This window comes from Gavialis gangeticus, unplaced genomic scaffold, assembly GCF_001723915.1.
Source record: "Gavialis gangeticus isolate Ggan-Ray unplaced genomic scaffold, GavGan_comp1, whole genome shotgun sequence".
Lineage (NCBI taxonomy): Eukaryota > Metazoa > Chordata > Crocodylia > Gavialidae > Gavialis > Gavialis gangeticus.
In genome coordinates, this window is record NW_017729009.1 from 11,160,844 (window position 1) to 11,184,170 (window position 23,327).

The following is a 23,327-nucleotide window of genomic DNA, read 5'->3' on the forward strand; positions in this document are numbered from 1 at the left end:
ATTATCCAAGTACCTTCCCGTAGCACAAGGGTAGCCAACCTGTGGCACGTGCAACACAAGTGGCACAGGCAGCTTGTAGATGTGGCACATGGCAGAACAGGAAAGGACAGGTAGCGCAGTAGTAGATGGGGCAGGGAACAGAAGGCAGAGCAGGAAGCAGAGTGCAGGTCCCCCACTGCCATAAATGATGCGACTACTGGCACACATGGTACATTTGTTTATCCAGGGTCAAACAGTTTGCAGCAAGATTGCTGGACTCCACCCTGTGAAGGCTGAGATGCACTGGTTACAATCCAGTCTTGTGAGCCTGCCAGTTTTTTCTCTACTCTCAACATGAGGCAGATCTTACTCTCCAACATGCACGTATTTACAACATTACTCCTAGCTGCTTCAACCATGGGTGGATTAGCTGTATCCTCTATTGCAGGGATTAAATTGCATAAAGAAACCTATTCGGAAGTTACTTGTCAGAGGGTGATGCAACACATTGAATGTTTACTTGACGATGCCCTATCCCTCTTGCCCAAATTATGGGATCTCACAAGGTTTTGTAACTCCTTTATATGAGCAATGTAACATGACAGGTCAGCGATGCTATGACATACTAGTGTAACCACAACAGGTCAACAATGACTCCTGCTAACACATCTGAAATTTAATCAATGGTTTTGCTTCAAAATATGAAATTTAAGGAACACTTAAGATTCATCAAAAGATCATTAGTTCTGTAGCAGGCCAGAAGGAACCAATGGGTTTGGAATGATTTACTTTCAGCTTAGACAGGAGCCACTTTCTCTATTTTGTTCCTTTCAAACATTTCCTCAGACCAAAATCCTGTACTGAGGAAGCCTTTTAACTAAAGGCTTGAGTAACAGAGACATGCAGAGGAGTATGAAGCTTTATTGTATGTAGATCCTTCTCAGTCTACAGGTATAGCTTTCATCCTGGAACATACATAGAGGGTATGGATTCCTTCCAGTTGCTGATTATTCTCTCCATTAAATGGACAGCATAGGAGTGCTATCAAGAGTCAATGAAAGGTGACACTTGTAAAGGTCATTTCCAGTCAAAATAGCCCATTGTGAGCTTATACACCATTATGTACCTGCTGGCTTACATCTCTGCAGTTACTGTAGATAAAGTCACAAATCAACATGGCCAAACTGGAAACGGAACAATTACTGTTAACCCTGTCCATTATATTAACAGCAGCATACATAGGACCTGTAAGACCATCCAAAATGATCATTAGGGTAATAGTGGTGAAATGTTGCCTTTGTTACAAGGGATGGCCATCTCTTTCCCCCCAAGCAAACCCCTTGCCCCTGACTCCAAGACAATTAAGGTTTGGAATAAGAGTCCAAATGAATTTGCATATGGCGCCTGTTAGATTAAAGACATGAGAATCACAAATCCCACAGCCCAAAACAATGAAGTAGAAATCTCAAAATCCTTTGCACCTATGGAGCTTGGACATAGTGAGTCACTACGCAGCCTTCAGGAAGGCCATGCTCTTGGGCCAAGAGCTTAATACACAATGCAAGAACCATGTTGCAAGTTGGAATCCATCGCTCTGAAGTTCTTTTAGACACAGAAAGAGTTTGTTTGAAACAAACATTTGAAGACAGAATCAGGTGTAATAAGAGTCCAGTGAACCTTCTTCTTTGGAGAGCAGAGAGACTGCATGGAAAGAAGCCGTCTGTGCCTAGGTTAACCAACACCTCCTTACGTGATGTCTTTCTGCCGTGGGGGCCGGTGAATGTTCCTCACTACACACTTCACCATCCACTCGATTCCCTCATTCACTCCTTTGCTAAGGAAACACAAGACAAAGGCACAGTCATGGTTCATACCATCTGCTGCAGGTACTTTAGTTTCTTTCTCCTCCCTGAAGTCCTTCTTTTGGATTACGTTGTTTTCCTACGCATCTGAGTAATGGGTTCCAACTGTTCAGTGCCAGATTTCAAACACTCCATTATTCAGTTTCCCAGTACTTTCACAGTGTAGTCTCTGTCCTAGCTCAGACTTAATACTGGCAACATGAAAGTCTTGCAACAAAACATCAAACAAACTACTTGATGTTCAGCTGGTTTGTGGTATTGCTACAAAACTTAAAGCTAGCTCTATTTCCAGGGCCGCAAATCTTCCAGGTGTTCTTTTTGTCCAGTTCAAAGTGACTTAAAAAATTAATAAGCTGATATGATCACAAAGTAACCTCAAAGCTGCTCGTTTCATTTTCATTATTTCAAACCTTAGATCCAAAGGAAAACTCAGGGGTGGGGCCAGGAGAATTCCAAACAGACTGAAACTCAGGGTGTTTGCACAGGTCAGTGTATCAGAAAATTAGTTTCATACTGCCTTTTCTGCTCCGTGTGAAAGCTAGACACTGAGTAGACGGAAACCCTGACAGGGTTCCGCGACTTTTGGAAGTTTGAAAACCACTGCCCTAGACAATAAACCAGCTGCACAACCCTGAGTCTCAAGATTATATTGTTCTGTGCAAAACTGTGCAGCGGGCAGGGCACTCTCAGCAGCCTGCATACTAGAATTTCCACCTGCAGTTTCCATCAGTGCAGATGAACAAAGATAGGGCACTGAGACACAAGGCAGGGTAGGGGGGCACTTTAGAGACTGAGTGGTTCAGAAAGACATGAGGTTTCATAAGAGACAGCCTACTTCACCAGATACTATGAATGGCAGCAAGAGGAAAGCATGTTTTCCTTCGATAGTTCTTTCCTGCAAGTCATATAATGCCCCTCCAAGTGCCCTATGTATGTTTTTTTTATTCAAGTGACAGTTGCCTCCCTGCTGTGGCATTTCACCAGGCCACCCGAGCCTCCTGCCCCTCCTAGACTTACCCAGTGAGAGCTGAGCAGGCCTGTGTCAAGCAATCCCTCTTCCCAATTTTGTTAATGCAGTCACTAAAAGCAGTCTTGATGTCAGGGATCGACAGACATGTCTGCAAGAGAAACCATAACAAAGAATCTGCCTACTGCAGCACAAGATGACTGTCCCCCGTCCAACCTGCAGCCCCCATGCATCCCTGGCACAGCCTCCTGCGCAGTTTTGCCTTTCAAGTGAACTTTAGTGACTGTGCAAATGTTTAAGCAACTGTGCTAGTTCCAGACATCCCCATGCCCTCCAGCAACCTCACTGCTCTTGCAGGCACGGAACTCATGATGCAAAAAATGCATCATGTCAAACTGCACAGTGGCTTCATGACAAGATGAAATTCTGGACTGCAGGTCTGCACACTTCCGGGATTCCCTTCCCACACCATCCCACCCCCACCCCCCGCATGCAAAAGCCAGCCTTTTCCCATTCACACAAACATGTTTATTTCCAAAAAATGTCTCTGGGAGGTTCCTGAGCCAGTTCCAGTTCCTGCCAGAATCTCCACTGCTGTAGCAGACAGATCTCCAGGGCAGGCATGTTGGTGTTTTCCTTTGTTTGCACAACACTGAATGTAGCAGCTGCACTCATTTTTGAAAGTTGCTCAGAGGTGTTTTCACTTAGGTTTCTCTCAGGTGATGTGGCCTCCCCAAGTTTTTAAGTCTGCATGGCACAGTGCTGTTGTTGGAGGGCTCTTGATTCTGGAATTTGCTTCTCCTCTAGGTCTGACAGAGCTTGACGGATTGCAATGGGCTTCACTGCAACCAGCTGCTTGTTTCTGTTTTGGCTGGAGACATATGGAACACACCATGCTCTCTGGGGCATGGTGACACTGATGCAAATGCCCCAACTTCTTACCTGCGAATGAACTGCCCATGCATCCCAATGAGCAAGATTTAAAAAAAAACAAAACAAACCATCCAAAACAGCTTAGTCTGGCAGGTCATGACCACGGTCACACTAACAAACTCTAGCCCCTCCCTCTTCCTCACTGGTTGACTGAATTTACTATAAATCTCTTGTGCCCTAAGGACTTCTCTAAATACTTTTACCATCAATGTGCAGTGGTATTAATCAGACACTGACATCATAATCTTTGGAATGTGTCACAGCACCAGGAAAGGGTAGATGTTAATTTTTCCTTCTGGCTTTTCATAGCAGTACCCTGGCCTACCATTAGAAAGGTATGATCTTATTTCGTACTTTAGTCTACATTATGCTTTAGAAACTTGGAGCCTGTTTCTGGCATGTTCTCCAGAAACCAGTAACGGTATGTTAGAAATGAATGATCTAAACAGACTGGAAGTGTAGCCAAAACAAGTTAAAGTAAGTATGATCATTAGCCAAGAGACTATGTAAAGCAGAGGTCTCTTATTTCAATACTGTATTCCTAAATTAGGGCAGGGACATGTGCAAAAAGGAACAATGTGCAAGAAATGTGGACTAAACACAGGACTGGGAACCAGAAACTCACAGTAAGTTTTGACCTTGCTGCTCTCTCAACAGTCCCAGACAAGTGTTTAATTTTCATCTGGGCACTGCCCAGTTTCTCTCTCTGCAAGCACAGTTTGAACCTGCAGTTAATTACAGGCTGAAACATACTTTCTAGGCAAGGAAGCATTTTACTAAGTGAGCAAGTCAGGTCAACTTTTTGCCTAAGGAGGGAGGTTTTGATTCCACAATTAACTGCAGGAGAGTCCAGAGGTAATGTTCACAGGTACAGCTTATGCATGCAAAGAGGAAATGTGTTTTCTACAAGTGTGGGCCTTATTTAGGTCCCTCAGATGCAAGCCAGAGACATGACAGTTGCTATCTATTGCAGAACAGCATATTGCAAATGTAATCCAGGTAAGTACTATGAAGATTACAAGAGGGTAACTGAGGACTGTTGTCCAGTGCTCATTCAAGTGAGGAATTATTAGCAGTGGTTTGAGATACTCTAGCCACTTCAGCTAATGCTTCTGAATCTGGAGTTGTCATCCTGCCCTCTACAATCCTCTCTCACACCTGAGTGCAGTCTGCTAGCCATGCAACTTCTTGACTGTGTTCTCTTGTAACCCAAGTTGAACTTCCAAACTCCAACAGCAAAAAGATTGAGTGTACTAACCCAGTACCCTATTTAATATGTACATAATGCAATCTTAAATAACACTCTGCTGCTTTAAACAAAAGCAAAGCCTGCCATTTGAAAATGCAACATATCAATCCACAGGCTAAACAGAGAATAGTTAGCAGTCTAAATCAAACACCAACTTCAGTGGCAGTTAGACATGGCCCTGGAGAGAGTCCAGACTCATGCTGGGGGATCTGGAAGGTAGAAGAGACAGGATGGCAATGCTAACATAGAAGTCTAGAGGTTTCCTTTCAGCTACTCTACTCCTCTCTAGTACCATAACCAAAGAAGGAAAGAGCTAGATGACTGCTGACTTAAATTCTGGCCAAGACAAGTTACAGCAGTAGTGGAAAGACAACTTCCATGCTGCCTATCCCTGCCAGCAGTTACTGATGAATTTACTGTGGTATTACTGGTTTTTCTAAGTGCAATAATGGCAGTGCTGAGCTGTTGCCAAGTCAAATGAAGCACTGAAAGGGAAAGGACAATATCAGCTGCCACCGGTTTTCACGTTACAGCAAGCCACTGACTCCCTTGGTGATAACATCTGATAGAACTTCTCAGAATCTCTCAAATTCTAAAAATGATGAGAAACAACAGGACAGTGTTAGGAGGCTCTGCATTACACCTAGAGCTCCAGGAAAGAAAAACTACACAAGAAATTCTACCACCAGGATTAGTATTTTGGGGTGTGGAAGAGACCTAATGAAGCCATATGGCTCCTCTCTGTACATGATCACAGACACATACTCCCGCTATTTCAATTGCCCAGAATGCAGAATCTCTCCTGACAGGTGAGAACCAGTACTTAAGTGAATACCAGCTCTTGCCTGTCCCCTGCATTCTCTCTTCGTAATCTTTTCCACGTCTCTAGCATGAATACAAATTGCCAGCCTGCACATCATCACAACTCCTATCCCACATCATCATAGCACTTGGCAACAGCCACAAACTTAAACCAAGGACCTATCAATCTCAACTATATCAGATGTTCATCCCAACAAGCCAGGAAAATATGCTATTGGAAATGGCTGCCATGACAAGGCATGGATGTCATGTTATAGTCAGAGTTTTCAAGTTCTCATTCTCAGCATTCACGGAGGTTTTTAATCTTGGAAACAATTCTTGTAAAATGAGATTTTGGTTGCACAAGAGTCCTGGACAGAAAATAGGGTGAGCAGCCAAAGCGTCTCCTCTCCCCCTTGGACTCCAATTACAGAGTCGAGATACAGTTACTTCCACAGTCTCTTCCACACCCCAAAATACTACTACTTGGAACCCAGGTGCTGGTGGTATGCTGAGACTAGTCAAACAAGAGATTGCCTACATCTCTGCCCCAGGATTGGTGTGGACCTGTGTGTATAAACAAAGCAAGTTGCACTTGTAATATAATATACCCAGACTGTGTATCACCCATCTCCTCCATTAGAGAAGCCTGCCTGCAATGTCCCAACTTATGCTACTGCTTGGCAGAAGGACAATGCAATAATCAGCCCTGCTATTGCAAAGAATTCTCTCATTCAACTTCTTTGGAAAGAACAGGTCTTCTGTAGCTACCATACATGCCAGTGTCACACTAAACAACTAAGACACAGATGAGACTTGTCCCCTTACCCAAGAAGTACAATGGATGAACCATCAGGCCAGTTTATGACAGATTGACTATAAGCCAGAAAGTAAACTGTTGTTCAAATGACACCAAGGCACTTCCCCCCCAACTTGATGGCTTTAGTGGTTTCACCAGAGACAGAGAAAGCTAGATGAGAAATGAAGACCAACCAACTACACCATTCTCACTGTTTCAAAAGCACTACAGTACCAGGGGACAAGTGCAGCCATGTGTTTGGACACTTGCCTATCTCACAAACGTAGCCAGTACACACCCTTCTGTTCCGAGATAGGGAGGCCCAGGGTCAGTCTCCTCCACCCTGCACTGCCCGCACCTCTGAGAAGGATGCTGAGTGAGTACTACTCACTTTCCAGAAGAATAGGAGTAATAAGCTTGGAGAGGGCTCTGCCCATGAGTTACAGCAGCAGCATGAAATACTGTAGTCATTGTTACAGTTTGGATCCCCTTTAATTCTATTTTAATCACTTCCCTTTCTCATTTCCTCTGAGAAGCCTTTTGTAAATTCCATAGAAGTGTTCAGTTACCTCAGTTTCAAAATCAGGCCAGGAAGTGTTTTACTTTTGGTGAAATATACCAACTACGCTATGAAGCCACTTTGCTTGGATGAGGAATTTGCTTTAAGGATTATTACGTGTCATCTCCAGAGCCAGGGGGAAAAAACCCACAGGCAATTGTGCACATATGCACAGATAGAGTGGATGGGTCAATACCAGTAGCGTGTCAATTTGGAGGCAATATACTTTAGCTAGAACAATTCTTGTCCCCAGCCCAGCCTTCCAAAGAGGCCATGAACTGGGGTCCTCAAAAGGCAATAGAAAAGATTGATTACAAAAAGACTAGGGCTTCCCAACCAGGCACATGTGTCTAATTTCAGGATTTAGAAGAAAACATCAACATTGTTGAAGGGATTTTCCCCCCCTGTTATTAAATACATTTATAAAACTGTGTTTTGTTCTTTAACTAAAACCATACCAACTCAGAACAAAACTATGGAAACCAAAACGATGGAAACCAGTACATAATAACAGACCATTATAATAATAAAACCCACACAGTCTGGAAAGGTCATCTCTACTAGATGTTTCAGAGAAAAGTCACACAACCTGGGAAACTACGTATTCAGTAAAAATACAATGTCCTGTGTGCCTCACCATTCACATACCACTGGATAAGATTATTTTAAGGCGAGGACGTACTTAAAATAACAGGGTTTTAAATACAGGAACTGTCCTGGATTATCATAGGAAACAAAAAGCAATATTTCCTGATATCTGCATCACTGACAGCTATTAGTTAAGGCCCCTGAACTCCAGCAACACACTGCTACCCACCCATACATTTCCCACCCCTACACTGAAGGCCTTTCAGGAAAGACAGTTTAGAGCTTTCCGAAGTTTCCAAAAAAGAAAGTCTTGGACTATCTTAACCCTAGAAAAATTAAATAAAATGCGGTCCCAGAGACCACATCTTCCTGAATTTCCAAAACAGTCTATTTGACATGTGCTATCTTTTGAAAGCTCTCAGTTCTTCCACTATCTATTAGTGGTATTCCAAAATGTCTCATATTTAACATGAAACATTCCCTCCACACTTGTTCCCTATTTAATTACTGTCAATTTTGTGATTCAGCCATTTTAGCTTTTTATTACGTCGCACTTAAAGCACATAAAGTTATACTGAAAATAAAGTGTAAATGCATATTTTGCAGGTTTCAGTGGAATAAACAATAGTCAAATAAAATCTCACCCCTCCAACCATTAGGGATTCCCACTCAAAAAAAACCCAACCTGTTATAACTTTGCAGAAGAAACAGATAGCTCCATCACCATATCTAATTTAATTCTGAATAGTCTCCTGATCAGGATAGTCTCAATAGGCATGGTAAAAGCATCGTTTGCTGTTGTGTTTCACTTTCCATTTGTATTTTGCAGCCTGTGTGCTAATATGTCAAGCATTTGAAAATGTTGAACACTGCTGTTCTTAGTAGCATCCAGTGGAATGATTTAGGATGTACTGCTATCACATTTTACCCAAGATAAACACATTGGCTGCTAATGAAAGAATTCTTGATGCTGCGCCAAGTTTCCTCGCATACTTTACGTATTCCAGGCCTTACAACAGTCTTAATTGAACAAGTTATACTTGGAACATTTACTAACTTGTTTGGAAACACAATAACCTCAAGACCTATGTCAGCTGTTCGCCACTTCTCAAGCATTTTGTTCAAATGTCCAAACACACAGTCATTACCAAAGCCTGCATCAGCTTTTAATAAACAAAGCCTGGTAAGTTTAGAATCCTGACCGTTTCAGATCTTTATGTTCTGTCCCAGCATGAGGGATCCCTGAGATGGCCTTTATTTTATTTTATTTTTTTACAGTCTGTACATTCGTATGTTTGCAGTCACAGCATAATCAATATGGGAGTCACACTGATCAGATCAATAGTCTGCTGGAGGAGATACAGTGGAAAACTTTAAAAAGGCTGAATCTTTGAGTTCTTAGAGGTTTGATCAAGACACTTCAGTTGTGTTAAGCTGTATAACTGTATAAATACAGAGCTGCTCCAGTCAGGATCTTTGTCAAGTCCTTATGCAAGTTCCATGGACTCAAAGAACTAAGCTCTCTGGGTTAGTGCTGTAGCCCCTCTGCGGTATCCAGTAAGTCATTTTGAGTTTGTAGATTGGAAGCCTGTTCTAAATCCTTTTTTCTGGTCTTGTGTAGAAACACCTGTTCAATCACTTTACACTGAGCCTGCCTGGATGCCAGAAGTGCTAGTGTCTGTGGCATGTCAGGGAAAATGGGAACAGTTCCTGCAACTGGTGTGTGGAGTGGCTGTCAGTGTATAAATTCAAGAGTAAAAAGACAGAAATGGATTGTGGTTGGAAATGGTGGGTAAGTGAGGACACTCCTTTTTGAAACAGAAGGCACTGACAATAGCTAGAAAAGTAGGTTATCTGAATTGACAGACCAATGACCTCAGAGTTGAAATGAGATGCCAAATGTGAAAGTATCTGGCTCCCTCTAGAGAAGAAACAGTAGAAATGCAACTGCTAGAGTTCTGGGTTGACTGCACATGAAAGATAAGGATAACGGAAGAAATGGGAGATCAGAAATCACCCCTTCACATTTCCTCGATATGTTCCACCTTGGCAAGACAGATCACTGAGGCACCTTCATTTGTGGTCCCTAGATTGGTCACCCAAACAATATCCCCAGCCTGATCTGATATTAAATGAATAGCTACATCGATTATTCTAAATATCCTAGAGGGGACTGAAATTATGAACCCAAGCCAGGTAAGCTGTAGTTTGCCATTCACTGCTTGTTTGTGAAGAGCTGTAGAACACAAACTGTTTCACTGGGCAGGGTTAGTTCAGTAAAAAGAGAGTGGGACTTCTTCGTCATATGATTTATTGTGATGGTATAAGAACAGTATAAACATGTATACAGCCAGCAAAAACAAAGCTGTGTAGTAATATAAAAAGTCCCAGAATAAATTGCATTAAGTTACAATAACAAAACCACATAGTTCTGTTGTGGCATGTAAAAGCCACTAGAGAGATGGAAATATTTGCTGTAGATTCATTTGTGCCTCTGCAGCAATTATTTATAGCAGCAGGAAAGGACTCCCACTGCTAAACAGAAACCAGGAAGAGTATGAAAATAAATTTATCTTGAATTTACAACCCACCTTTTCAAAGCTACAATAGTAGGCAAGAGATTTGTTTGTTTCTAATCTAATTTGGAAAAAACACACTCCTGATCTTACCTCTACATCCTGTTTGTTAGCCAGTACTAGAATAGGAACACCTTCGAGAACTTCACTAGTAATCATCTTCTCTGTAAAGCATAAAAATAGATGAGAGAAGTCTAGATCATACACCCACAGCATCATCCAAATGCTTAACTTACAATGGCTGATCTGAGAGGGAGCAAAAAGCCACCATGCATCTCTATTTAACTGGCTCAAACCCTGCCAGATTCAAGGTGTTCATCAGCTTCCACCTTTGACCATTTTATGCAGGTATGGTAATCTCTGGTTATTTTGCTGCTGCAAGAGGAATGCAAACAATGGCAAATAATAATGGTGGGAAATTAGAACAAAGATTAGTCAAATCCAGAGTGGTGAATTATTCAGCGTTTATTGTACCAACTAGATAACTCAATAGCTGGTTACAAGAAATCTGCTACATATGCAATTAGGGACCAAAATGCTGAATCAGAATTGAAACAAAAGCCCAAAAGGAGATGCAGGACCACTATAGGCAACTACAACTAGAGACAATATCATGTCTTCAGGTCACCTGCCCACTTGACCCCATGGACTTTTCAAACTTTATACTTGAGCAAGTACATGCATCACACAAGGTGAATTGACAGGGCTGTTCAACTGGCAGCCCATGAGCTTCATCCAGCCTGTGGGTTCCCACTCGACCACCACTCCCTCCATTATTTCTGTTGACACAGCAGGTCCTTGGAGGACAGCAGCATGGCAAAACGTCCTGTAAGCTTGTTGCCCATGCAGCATGGGGTAGGGGTGCTTGTGCTGCCCACTTGGTAGTGGCAAGGGGGTGAGCTCATGAGGCAGTGATGGGGGTGGGGTTGCCCAAACAGCAATGGTGGTACCAGGAGAGGAGACTCATGCTGCTTGCACAGTGGGGAAGGGAGGAGGAACCCTATCTGAGCAGCAGGGGTTCTGGGAACCTACACAGGGCATGGCCCCTACAGCATGCTGCCTGCACAGTGTGCAGCCCAGGACTCATGACCAGCGTGGTATGTGGACCCTGGCAACCCTGAAGCTGGAGAGCCCAGAGGTACAGATGCATGGTCATACAGGTAACAGAGCTGCAGAAAAAAATTGACCAAAATAACAGTTAAATTCCATAGCATAAACAGCCAGTATCAGTACCAGAAACACAAAACCCAGAAAATATACTCACCAAAAGCTCTTTTAGATTCTGACAGTCTCTCCTCATCCGTGGAATCGATAATATAGATGACCCCATGGGATTCAGCATAATACTGAAATCATAGCACACAGGTCAGCGTCTAATGCTTAGAGTAGAGTAGTCAGCTTCTCTTCCTATTTTTACATCAATTCTGTAAAGTTTCTGATACACATGGAAAAGACTGACTGAGATCAAACCACTAGTGTCAGGCATGTTGTCAGCAGTTTCGCAGATCCCTGTGGGCAGAGTTGGTAACTGTTCCTCTATCCCAATGGTTCACTATTTGCCATAGTGGGCCACACTTGTAGCTCTCAATGTGTTACATGGACCGCTCCCACACAACTTACTTCCTGTGTATCCATTTAACAAGATGTCATATGAGCCACAGCAGTGTGCTGATTGGGCCGCATGCGGCCTGCAGGTGGAGAACCACTGCTCTATCCAGACAGGTAAGATACGTTATTAGCTCTTCCTGATAACTAGAATTCAGCAGCAATCTCAGTCTGTAAGTCTCCTTATTATTCCATTGCCAAAGACCCCTGTAACCAGAGTCTGACAGGGGCATTCAATTGCTTAGGTGTTTTCTGATCTGCAGAACTTCACTTGGGCTACACAGATGCATGGAATTCCTTGGAAGTGTCAGAAAAGAAACCTAAGCAGTGACTTCTCTGACACCATCTTTAACAGTCACAGCCAGGATGCAGTGGCTTTTAAAGTCTAGGATAAGACATGCTAATCAAGCTGTTTGTTAAATATCAGCATGGAGTAGGCAGGGATACATTTACTGTTATACAAATACAACCAATAGTACTAGTGGCTCAGGTGGTTGTTTCCTCCATTTGTTATAAAAAGATGCTAATTCTGTTACCTGCTCTCCCCTGAGGGCTGAGAGATTTGATCAATTAGGGGTGTAAAGCGCTGTGAAAGGCTTAAGTAATGCTATTGATCTCTCAAACAGATTAATTGCACAGGGGTCAGTGCTATGTATAAGGTTCACCAAGAACCCTGTAGAGTCACCTTGTTTCCCCGCAACTCTAAAGAAACCCTAGAATAGAAAAGTTACTTCCTTTACCTTGTCCCAGAGAGACTGCAACTCGTCCTGCCCTCCAAGATCCCAGAACATTAGCCGGACTTTGCCCACATCAATAGTGCCAACTAGAGGAGAGAAAGCAACAAAAACATCCAATGAATACTCTGATTATCCTCTAAAGCAGCTTAACATATGCACACAAAAAGAAAGGACAGATGAAAAGTTCATCTAGAAAAAAAAAATGACGCTTTATTTCAGCGGTATTTCTCAACATGATAGCCACAACTAACATTAGTATAATTTCACCTTTCTATAAGTAAATAAAAACAGTCAGTGGAGCTACGCCAGTTTAAATGAGATCAGAATCAGGTCTACTAATTTCAATGGAGTTGCAGGACTGAATTGGCTTAGGTATGGTAAAACATGACATTTGTTCCTTCAGATTCAGCAAGTTTTCACCATCTGCTCTTAAAAGAATGCATGAAGAACTGGGAGGTGATGGAAGTATCTCTGTTAACATGCACTATTTTCACTGTGTAACCTTTTCCTAAGTACTTCAAGAAAAGATCAATTTCATGCAACTTTGCAGGAGGGGAAAAAAGAGGCTCCAAACCAATTCACTTACTGTTTAAGCCTACAGTAGTCGTAATTTTAGATAAGCTCATCCCTTTATAGTTTCTGTTAAATCGGATTTTAGTTTGCTCAAGGAAGGTCTGAAATTATAAAGAAAAACTAGTTACTGTCACATACTTTATTGTAAGAATGATTCTATCCAGACCTGCTTTCCCCCTACTAGAAACTATCAGGATTCTCCATGAAACCTTAGAATACAGGCAGTCCTCAGACTTACAACACAATTGGTTCCTGAAAACCACATCTTAAGTCAAAACGTTGCAACTCAGAACCAATTTTCCCATCGGAAACAATGTTATAAATGGGGGATTGGTTCCTGAACCAAGGCCCAACACCCTATTTTCACCGAAAATACCCCAGAATTTTGTACTTGATCAATTATAGATGAATAATATAGCTACATGAATGTATTTATATTGTAAATAGCAATCCTATTGATTTGGAAGGACTACTTCGAGGAGTCTTTGCTGGATGTTTTGAAGGGTTGTTGGCTGGAGTCTTCTGAGAAGTCCTGGCTGCAGGTTTTTATGGAGTCTTGTCTGCTTTCTTAAAGAAAGTGTCCAAGGAAGTTTGAACAGATGTTATGCAGGGGGGTGGGCAACACAGCAAATTTGTTCACTGGCATGGCTTGGCATCAGATCAGGTGCTGTAAAGTCAAAACCCACGTCAGAAAGTTGAAACAGGGTGTCAATTTATAAACGTCGTAAGTGTCATTCGTTGTAACTTGAAGCGCTGTAACTTGAGGACTGCCTGTATAATACTTGCTTTATTTTCCCTGTCATACCACAGAACCCAGAGGCGTTCACAGGTGATTGTGCGCTTATCAAAGCCTGTGCATAAATCTGTCTGAAGGCTTACTACACTAAAATTAGGTGGGGGGAAAAAAACCCCCATCCTTGAGGTTACATCACTGAAGTAAAACCAAGGAAGAAACTTGCCTGTACTCCATCTTTGCAGGGAAGGAAAAGGTCGAACTGCACATGCCATCTAGACAGAGAGAGAAATAAAAAGCACATACCGTTTTACCAGCATTGTCCAACCCCAGGATCAAGATGCAGTATTCATCCCTCTGGAATATGTACTTATAAAGCCCAGACAACAGCGTATACATCCTGCTCCTGCAATAAAAAACCCAAGTCAAATCCTCCTGTACGGTTTTATCTACTGTTGGTTAGCAATACAGGTTTTCATTCCTGTTCTTAGCAAAGGGAGCAAGACCGAGTTTAAGGCCAAGCAAGACAAAGCGTTGGCTGGGATGATGTAAACGGGGATAGTCCTGCTTGGAGCAGGGGATGGAGCAAGACTGAGCAATGTGAGCTCAAACAGTCTTGCTTCTCACGTATTCAGAACCTATGACCAAAGGCCGACCAGCTCTCGCCCGCACACCTGAAGCAGATGGATTTTCACCCGCACCATGCTGAATTGTTTGAAAATCTTGCCACGTATTTGACTGCCTGAACAGCAGCGGAGCAGTCCCACGCATACGTAAATCCCTCCACATCCTGGGCTGCCCGTTGCCATGCCAACGCCAGTAATCGCAGTGGGGTCCATCTCACCGTGCAGATCAAGGAGCAGCAGGCGGCCCATGCACAGGGGCCCAGCATCAGATCTGCCGGTGCCTGACTGCAAGTCATGGACAAAGAGGGCTTCTAGTCCACCCCTGCTCCAAGCAGGACCAGTCCCAACTACATCATCCCAGGCACGGCTTTGTCTACCCGGGTCTTAACCCCATTGTCCGCTCAGTGCTGGGTTATGCTGAGAAAAACAACCCCCGAAAATGCATCTTTGTGACTTTATAGGACAAAAGATCGTTATTTCTGCACAAATGCACACACTCGATATGAATCATAATCGCGGAGCCCTAGATGGGCATGGCTTTGTCATAATGGAGTGAAAAGGTCCATTTTGTGTGTGTGTTTTTTCCCCCCTTATTTCGAGGTAGGCTGCGGAACTGAGGCCTAAACCCGGCGTGGAGTCGCCCGCCCCTTTGGGTCGCTCGGCCCGGGGCTGCCCACCCTCCTCGTGGGGCAGTTTCTCCTCATATCCCCTCTGCCCCTTGCCCAGGCACCTGCCACCCGCGAGAAGCGGCGCCCGCAGCTACGAGGCTCCCGGCGTCGGGGCACAGAAGCCGGTTAGCCCTCGCTGGACCCTTGGAAGCCGGGACGCCGCACGCCCTGAGGGGAGAGAAGGCCCCGGCGCCCCCTCCGAGCAGACCCGCCCGTCTCGCCTCGCCTCGCCTCACCTCACCTCAGCGAAGCCCCAGAGGGGAAGCAGCAGCCTCCCCGCGGGGCGCGCTGGGAACTGTAGTCCGCCCGCGGAAAGAGCCCAGGCGGGCCCAGCGGGAGCGGGGAGGCGACCGGACTCCAACTCCCGGCGTGCCTCGCGCGCGCAGCTCTTCTCCCCCTCCCCACCCACCTCACCTCAGGCGCCATTGGAGGAGAGGCTGGAGGACCTCCCTCCCCCGCCAAGATGGCGGGCGGAAGTGACGCGTGGGCCTGCGGTGTGCTGGGGAGGAAGTCCCGCGGGAGTGTCATGGCGGTGTGGAGTGAGTGAGACCTGTGCCGGGGGGTCATTTCTTGGGAGGGAGTCACCATCTCCATGGTTACCAGCCTCTCCCAGCCCCATTGGTCAACGATCTCCAATTGGTCAGTGATCTCCATGGTTACTAACCCCAGTGGGGTGGGGATGTTATAGGGGGCAGATGCTGGGTGCTGGCTCCCCCACCCCCGCCCCATTTGCGGGGATGCTGAGGGCCGGGTGGCTTCTTTGTGCCCACCCCAGCAGGAGGGTTGGAGTGCTCAGCTCCCTGGTAGGCTGGGCTGGGCGCCCTTCTGGACACGGAGCAGGTCAGGATGCAACCCTGCTGCAGTAACGGGGGTGCAGGGGGGACGCAGCGTGGGAGCTGCACCCCCCTGCATGGGAGCAAAGCCTGGGGGACTAATAGCTGGGCCCCGGGGTCGAAGGGTGCGGGAGGGGGTTGTCTTCTCCTCGTGTCTCCTCACGGTTGGATTCTCGGAGCCGACCGAAAAGGCATCACATTTGCTGTCCTGTGTACAGGTTTGCGCGGGCTGGCTCTGTCAGGTCAGAGGTGTGAGACGCAGAGTAGACGCGTGCGCGGTCATGGCGGTCTCCACTGTGAGCCCCATGATTGGTTGCAGTGGGGACTTTTCCTGTGAGTCCTGGCGGTAACGCTGCTTTCAAATCTCCATTCACTGCAGCGTGATTCATCCGGTTGCGCCAAAGAGAAGAAAACACGCGATGGCTGAGGAGCCTGACAGCTAATTTGGACAGAGATTTGCTGTCGTCGTTCTGGCAGGCTACTTGAGTGTGTGCTGATTCCCGCCCCCAGAAAACAGGACCCAGCAAGACGGCTTTATACTTGACAGCGATGGATGAAGAGAGTCTGGAAGCAGCAATTCAAACCTATAATGCCCAGCTGAAGCAGGTAGAGCTGGCTTTAGAGGCAGGGCTGGACCCCTCACAACAATCTGACTTGATTCAGTTGCAGGAGGATTTAAAACAGCTGATAGAATTGACTGAATCGAGCCTGGTGTCTGTTAAAAAGAGCAAACTATTAGCCACTTTAGACCCTGCTGCTCCCTCCGCCTCTCCAGCAGATCACCTGAAGCAGGATGCTAACCCGGGCAGTTCTTCCTATGATGACGAATATGCTGCTTTTAAAGAAGCTATCGCTGAAGCTGGTGGCAAGGACAGGCCTTCAGGTACTGAGGATGAGGTTTCTCCAAAGAAAGATGGAGAAGCTGACGGGGAAAATGAATCGAAGTACAGTGAGGAAGAGGAAGAATTTGAGAGAGATGAAGAGGAGGAGGAGGAGGAAATGAGTGGAATGAAGGTTAAAGCCCCATATTACAGTTCCTGGGGCACTCTGGAATACCACAATGCTATGATTGTGGGGACGGAATATTTGGAAGATGGCAGCGCGGGAGTCAGAGTGCTGTATCTCTATCCAACTCACAAGTCCTTGAAGCCGTGTCCATTCTTCTTGGATGGCAAATGCAGATTTAAAGAGAATTGTCGGTAAAGAAGCTGATTTTCTTTGTGTTACTAGATGGTAATTAAAGGCACTGTCAGCTAAGGCAGTAATCTCTGATTTAAACACTTTATCTTATTTGGCTTTTGAAATCTGCCGCAACTTTGCCAAAGTTTTTTATGTGTCTGACAGTGTCATCCTTTTACTATCCTATATCAAACAATGAGAGAATTCCTTCTTCTAACCCAAGGAGAAAATGGAAAATCCTTTAAGTGAAAACTGCAAGGAAGGGGTTAATTCTAATATAATGGACAGCTAAATAAATTCTTGCTAATGAGGAAGACAAAACTGCGGGGGGCGGGGGGGAAGCCTCAATAATTTTGTATGTAGCTCCTGCATTTTGTCTTGAAAGATCTGTTTTGCCACATCTGTTGCTGCAGATATTGTTGATGACCAGTGAGATGCAGCCACTTCTGAAATGGACTACATTTATTTTATGATATTGAAACCAGTTGGGGGGATGCATCTTTCATAATTACTGGTGTGGATTCAGCCATGCTGACACTTGATCAGCTTGCCCACATCCCTTTGAAGGAAGAAACTTTGTCTAGGCTCATTTTCAGATGAGGGCAGATCTCATCACTTCTCTTTCTTGCAGGTTTTCCCATGGGCAAGTGGTATTGGTGGAAGAACTTCGTCCATTTGAAGAACCTGACCTCAGTTCTATGGAGGTGGGTTCTGCCTGTTTAGCTAAACATAATGATGGAATATGGTATTCTGCGAAAATCACTGGTGAGTCTTGTTTTAATATATTTTAGCTGGGTTGGAAGGTGAACTGAGGTGCTATGGTTAAAATAGAAGGATTAAACTCTTCAAGATCAAACAGAACTAAGGAGGGTTTCTGGGTCTGGGTGCAGACCTGGGAGTTTTGAGATGAATAAATTCGTCTCCCATCTGTGCCACAAACTTGGGATGCAAGAGATGTTGTGTTGCTTAATTCACTAATATTTGTAAAGTGCCTTGTGAGCCCATAATCGTGGGTGGGGGGGGGCTTTAAAGGAAAAAAGGTGAAGGAGCAAAAGATGGAAAGTAGGGAAGACCTGGAGAAAAGGGGAACAGTGGGCAAAAAAAAAAGGCATAGAAATGAAAGTGTGTGTAAAAGAAGGAAAGAATTAATTAGTTAGATGGTCAGTAAATTGTCCTTGTGTCCCTGACCCCCTATTCAGCACTGTTCAAATATTCTAAGCACCTGGTCAAATACGGAAGTTAGACACTTGGAACAACTCGCTCTTGTTTTAAGTGAGCACCAAATTAAACACAGCCAAGAGAATTTGGCCTGCTGCCTGCTCGCTAAGGGGAATGTTAGACTGAAGTGCTTCTATGTGTGAAGTGGAGCCTGTTCTTCACTCTTCCATCTTGAAGCGGCAGCAGAGGACTGGAGGATGCCTTTAACTTTGCCTGACTTACAGCGTTTCTGCAATGCCTCATACCCATTCTTCGTTCTAAGAATAAACAGCTGAGTCTATCTGGGTTTAGCTGGCTATAGATGTGAGTGGCATGTTTTCCTTTTTTAACTAGAAACCCAGCATAGCAAAAGCAGATAACAAGGAGAAGAACTTTCAATCAGTGTTCACTGGGCCTGCCTCATCCCTGGTGCCACTTGGCTGAAACCAAATGCAGTTAGGAGCATAAGGGTTAGATGTTGTCCTTTGTAGTTACTTCCCTTGGAGACTTGCACAGTACATCGTTTTTCCTTCCTCAGACATTGACAGTGGTTATTACACTGTGAAGTTCGATTCACTGCTGCTGAAAGAAGCTGTTGTGGAAGGAGATGGCATCATTCCTCCACTACGAAGTGATGAGAGTTCTTCTGAAGAGTCTGAGGAGGACAATGTAGATGATTCTGGCTATGCTAAAGGTGATTCTAGCTATGCTAAAATTAGGGAGCGAGAGAGTGTTAGAAAGGCCCACAATCAAGACCTGCCCTGTAATTCCAGATCTCTTGAGCTCTTGCCCTGCCTTAGTAGAACATTGACAGGAGGTTTTCAGTTCTGGAGAAAGGGGACAGAAAATCTCTCTCTCACTCTCTCTCCTGTTACTGAAAAAGATGCTAGGGGGGGATTAAGCATGAGTTATATCACTCTCACCAGTAAAATTCTTTGATGCTTCATGTAAACAAACTAAACTAAGCTAAACTGGACCCATAGCTTCCAAGGAAAGGCTGATGAAAACATATCCTACCCTAGGATGAAATTGGAGAGTAAGCAGGCATGGAATGGGCTGGAGGTTAGGATCCCCATAGTTCAGATCATGGTTTCCCTGTTTGACTTGTTAATTTAATAAACTAAAAATTAAATGAAATTAAAAATCATATCCTGGGCCCTTTTGATTCAGCCATTGTTCTTGGCATGTAGAATAGCCTTATACTTTGTCTGCCTTTTCCTTTCAGGCACAGTGTTGCCACAGCCTCCTAAAGGACGCTTATTGATATTAGCTCCTTAATGAGAATGGGGGAAACTTGAGACTGAGAATCTCAGGGATGTCCCTGGGGCCCTACAAGAAGTCCTACAGAGTTGGGATTTGAGCTCTAGTCTCCCGGTCCTCTCTCTCTCGCCTCCCAACTTAGGGCCTCTGTCTTTGTGTCTCACTGATCCATCTCTGTTTTGTGCTACAGTAATAGATTCAGCGTCCTTGGAGAACGGGGACTGGACTCCGGCTTGCAGCTCATCCTTTGCTGGGTGGGAGGCCCATACTCGCGGCATTGGCTCCAAGCTGCTTGCTCGAATGGGTTATGAATTTGGGAAAGGTAAGGATAGGCCCAAAACCTTGCTGTATTGTTGGCTGGCTGTGTGCTCCTCTTTTCATCTCCAGGTTGACTTTTAACGCCAGCAGCTCTGCACCCAGGGACGGGGTCTAGTTGTTTTAGGCTTGGCTGTGAATTGGGATTTTTAACATGAGGTGGTTGGGGAGGCTCATTGGGATGCAGAGGACTTTGTTGTTAGTGTTTGGCTTCCCAACTGTGTCTTCCTGCCCTCTCAGGTCTAGGAAAGAACTCTGAAGGCCGTGTGGAGCCTGTCCAAGCTGTGGTGCTGCCAAAAGGGAAGTCCCTGGACCAGTGTGCTGAGATCCTGCAGAAGAAGGAGGGAAAGCTGCATCCAAGCAAGTCAAGAAAACGCCAAGTGAAGGGAAACCACAGGGCAGCAGCTAGCTCAGGGAGCCGCAAGCCACCCCGCAATGTCTTTGACTTTCTGAATGAGAAGCTGCAGGGGGAAGACTCTGGGAAGCGGGAGGAAGGAGGGATGGGACTGCCAGAGAGGAACAGCAAGGAGATCTACCACGCCAGTAAGAGCACCAAGAAAGCTTTGAGTGTCCGCTTGTTTCAGACCATGGAGAAAATAGAGCAAACGCAGAAGAATATCAAGGGAATCCAAGAGGCCCTGGCACGCAACATTGGGCGGTACGGAAAATCCCTCTCTCAGGTTCCAGACTGATTTGGGGGTTCCTGTTGCTTAGGCTGGGGGGGAAAATACATGTGGCAATGTGGATGGGAGGGTGAGGAGCTGGGTTCCATTGAAGAACAAGTGTTGAAGGGAACCTCACCCAGGGTTGCTGGGTGAGGTGTATGAGCCAGTGCGGTAGGGTCCATCCCTTTTCTGTCTTAATTGCCTAGAGGGGACCTAATGCAAAGTGTGATGATAGAGCTCTCAACCATGACTCAGAGTAGCACATGTCTCCGGGTGCTTCCCATTGTCTACAATCCAGACTGGGGAAGGAAGGGAACACTTAGTAGAAAGGCTGAAGAGCATCACTTCCTTTCCAGTTATTTATTCTACTACAGCATTTCCATGACCAGCCCCATGGCAAGGCACCTCTCTGCTCTGACACATGTTCTTCTGGGGATCAGGTGCTTCATGGCCCCTAGCAGATGGCTTGCAGCCACTTCGCTGCAGAAACTGGCTTGCCCAGCTGCAGAACACAGCTGGGTTAATGACAAAGCTTTGTTCTTGATGTGTAGGATAGCCTTATATTTTGCCTGCCTTCTGCTTTCAGGCACAGTGTCACCACTGCTCAGCTGGAGGAGAAACTGGCTAACGCTCACAGACAGCTGGGGCAGCTGCGGGCCCAGGAAGCCAGCCTGCAGCGGGAGCAGAAGAAAGCAGACACGCACAAGAAGATGACTGAGTTTTAGTCTCCCAGGAAGGGGTGGGATTGTCTTGGTTCTCAAAATGGCTGAGCCACACACTCACTGTGTCTGAGCCTGAGTAGCCCTGCCATCTCCCCCAGGCTCCAATCAACCCAGATGTATCCTGGGGTAAAAAACAGCAGCTCTTCAAAACACATGATGCCATGTAAACTGAGCTGTCCTGGATGGGGGAGGTGGGAGGAGGAAGAGTGTGCACCTTCTTTGCCCCAGATGTGTTCAGAAGGCCCAAGCCACTTATGTGGACTTAGTACAAGAAAACAGACCCCTGCTACTTCTCTTGTACCCTGGTAGTCCACCCACAGAACCTTTGGTCCCAGTGCCTTGCAGACTGTAGATTCTGCTCCCAGTCCCAAGACAAGTGCTCACAGGCAAATGTCCCAAGTGCATCCAAGCAGAGCCACAGAGGAAGGGTCCAGTGCTTGGTGGACACAAAGGGAAGTTGTTCCTACTGTTAGCTTCCTTCTGACCCTTGCTCTAGGCTTCACCTTGGGGCTGAAGTCAGTTCTGGGGTTCTGTCTTGTTGCTGTGTTTTTTTTTCAGTCCTATCACAGTGAACAGGAAAAAAGGTTGAGTAGTGTAAGGGTCTGAAAGCTGTGGGTGTGGTAAGCCAACTGCAGGAGTAGCTTGGGGTCAAGCGAGATGCAGCCTAGTACAGCAGTTTAAGGCAGCGTGGAGAGCCACGTCACTCCACACCACATGCTAGAGCTACAGGAACAGGGCAGTTCAGTGGCTATCTAAAACAGCAGAGGTGATATAACAGGTTGGCCATACATCTGATGGCCAAGTACAGCTTAGCGGGTGGCCGTTTATGTTCACTGTGGCTGTGGAGTTACCACCATCTAGATATTTCCTTGAACTTGCAAGTTCCCTTTATATTAAACATCCCCAAGTCAGCACAAAAGGTCAGGAGGTCCAGGGATACTCAACATGCACCCATGTGCATCCATCTCTACAAATGAGGCAGGGAGCTAAGCAAGTTTCCATCTCATGCAGCAGGTACAGATGGTCTCTGACAGGAAGTTAGACTTCTCCCATCCAGAGGGATCCTGTCAGTGGTCATCAGCTCTGGCAGTAAGGGGAGGTGAAAGTCCCACCAGGCATCCTGCTTCTGGGGATGGTGTGGGCACTGGAATATTTTTCCATGCATTCTGTTTTTAGGTTCTGTGACTTGCTGCCAGAAATGTTCTTTTCTTCAGTAAAAAGACAAAAATAAACACCTTTTACTGTGCGAGTCATTTTTAGAAGAAGCTGGTCATACCTTTAACTTGGCCCCTCATCTACCTTTCTGAGGAACTACCAAGCTGCCAGCTTTTGACAGAGCCTTGTTGGCTACAGGGCCAAAGCTATTTAGTTCACTGTCAGGAGGGATTAGAAAGTATGAGGCAACCAAAGCCACTGGTCAGAGGTGTGCGAGTCTCGTCTGCAGCCTAGCCTTCCTATAAACACCTTGGAACAGCAAAAGCTACAGTGAAGGTGCAGACCTGGATGAAAAATACCTTGCGGCTGTAGAGGAAATGGAGACTGATACTGCCCTCTCGTGGGAGGCACGTGGATTCTGCAGTGATGGACAGCTGAGGTTTCATTTCTTGTTAGCAGGAAAGAAGGAAGACATGGACTGTCTGAAAGCATCTTCCAACCCTAATCAGCATCAGTTTCTTCAGTTCTGGTCATCAGCATCATTCTGTATTGAAGTCTTCCCCCTGCACTGACTTAATTCAGAGCTGCTTTGGGATGGCCTCTTGGGATTAATGTGTGCAGGGACAGTTCTGTGGTCTCATACTTTTGATAAGGATCAGCATGCACAACTCGGCATGATGAACTGTCTCCACCCAAGCAGCATAGGATTGGAGAAGCCAGTTGAGTGGAGGAATCTTGCACAGTTT

At 45.4% G+C, this 23,327-nt stretch overlaps 2 protein-coding genes across 3 annotated transcripts; one reads left to right on the forward strand and one right to left on the reverse strand.

Moving 5' to 3' along the window:
- Nucleotides 1-545: 545 nt before the first annotated feature.
- ARFRP1 (ADP ribosylation factor related protein 1) lies at nt 546-15,569 on the reverse strand. Of its 2 annotated transcripts, none has more exons than XM_019510051.1 (8): nt 15,497-15,569; nt 14,268-14,367; nt 13,242-13,329; nt 12,659-12,741; nt 11,578-11,659; nt 10,407-10,477; nt 2,859-2,959; nt 546-1,813 (listed from the first exon to the last, which is right to left on the reverse strand). In XM_019510051.1, the coding sequence occupies exons 2-8, from the start codon at nt 14,358-14,360 to the stop codon at nt 1,726-1,728; spliced, it is 606 nt and encodes a 201-aa protein (XP_019365596.1). In that variant the 5' UTR covers nt 14,361-14,367; nt 15,497-15,569; the 3' UTR covers nt 546-1,725. The 2 variants fall into 2 exon arrangements, with proteins under 2 accessions (XP_019365596.1, XP_019365595.1); XM_019510050.1 differs by lacking the exon at nt 15,497-15,569 and adding an exon at nt 15,318-15,409.
- A 237-nt stretch (nt 15,570-15,806) lies between these two features.
- ZGPAT (zinc finger CCCH-type and G-patch domain containing) lies at nt 15,807-22,622 on the forward strand. Its single transcript, XM_019510049.1, has 7 exons — nt 15,807-15,894; nt 16,468-17,287; nt 17,899-18,032; nt 19,003-19,158; nt 19,915-20,046; nt 20,280-20,697; nt 21,291-22,622. Exons 2-7 carry the CDS (start codon nt 16,638-16,640, stop codon nt 21,427-21,429), a joined length of 1,629 nt encoding a protein of 542 aa, XP_019365594.1. The 5' UTR covers nt 15,807-15,894; nt 16,468-16,637; the 3' UTR covers nt 21,430-22,622.
- The last annotated feature ends 705 nt before the right edge of the window (nt 22,623-23,327 follow it).

What these genes read in the sequence shown, in the direction of transcription:
- ZGPAT (XM_019510049.1), top strand. Translation starts at nt 16,638, where the DNA reads ATGGATGAAGAGAGTCTGGAAGCAGCAATTCAAACCTATAATGCCCAG. An exon ending in AGATTTAAAGAGAATTGTCG is followed by an intron (nt 17,288 to 17,898) that starts GTAAAGAAGCTG and finishes TCTTTCTTGCAG; the next exon opens with GTTTTCCCATGGGCAAGTGG. An exon ending in TGATTCTGGCTATGCTAAAG is followed by an intron (nt 19,159 to 19,914) that starts GTGATTCTAGCT and finishes TTTGTGCTACAG; the next exon opens with TAATAGATTCAGCGTCCTTG.
- ARFRP1 (XM_019510051.1), bottom strand. Translation starts at nt 14,360, where the DNA reads ATGTATACGCTGTTGTCTGGGCTTTATAAGTACATATTCCAGAGGGAT. An exon ending in GACTACTGTAGGCTTAAACA is followed by an intron (nt 12,742 to 13,241) that starts GTAAGTGAATTG and finishes TCTCTCCTCTAG; the next exon opens with TTGGCACTATTGATGTGGGC. An exon ending in AGAATCTAAAAGAGCTTTTG is followed by an intron (nt 10,478 to 11,577) that starts GTGAGTATATTT and finishes TATGCTTTACAG; the next exon opens with AGAAGATGATTACTAGTGAA.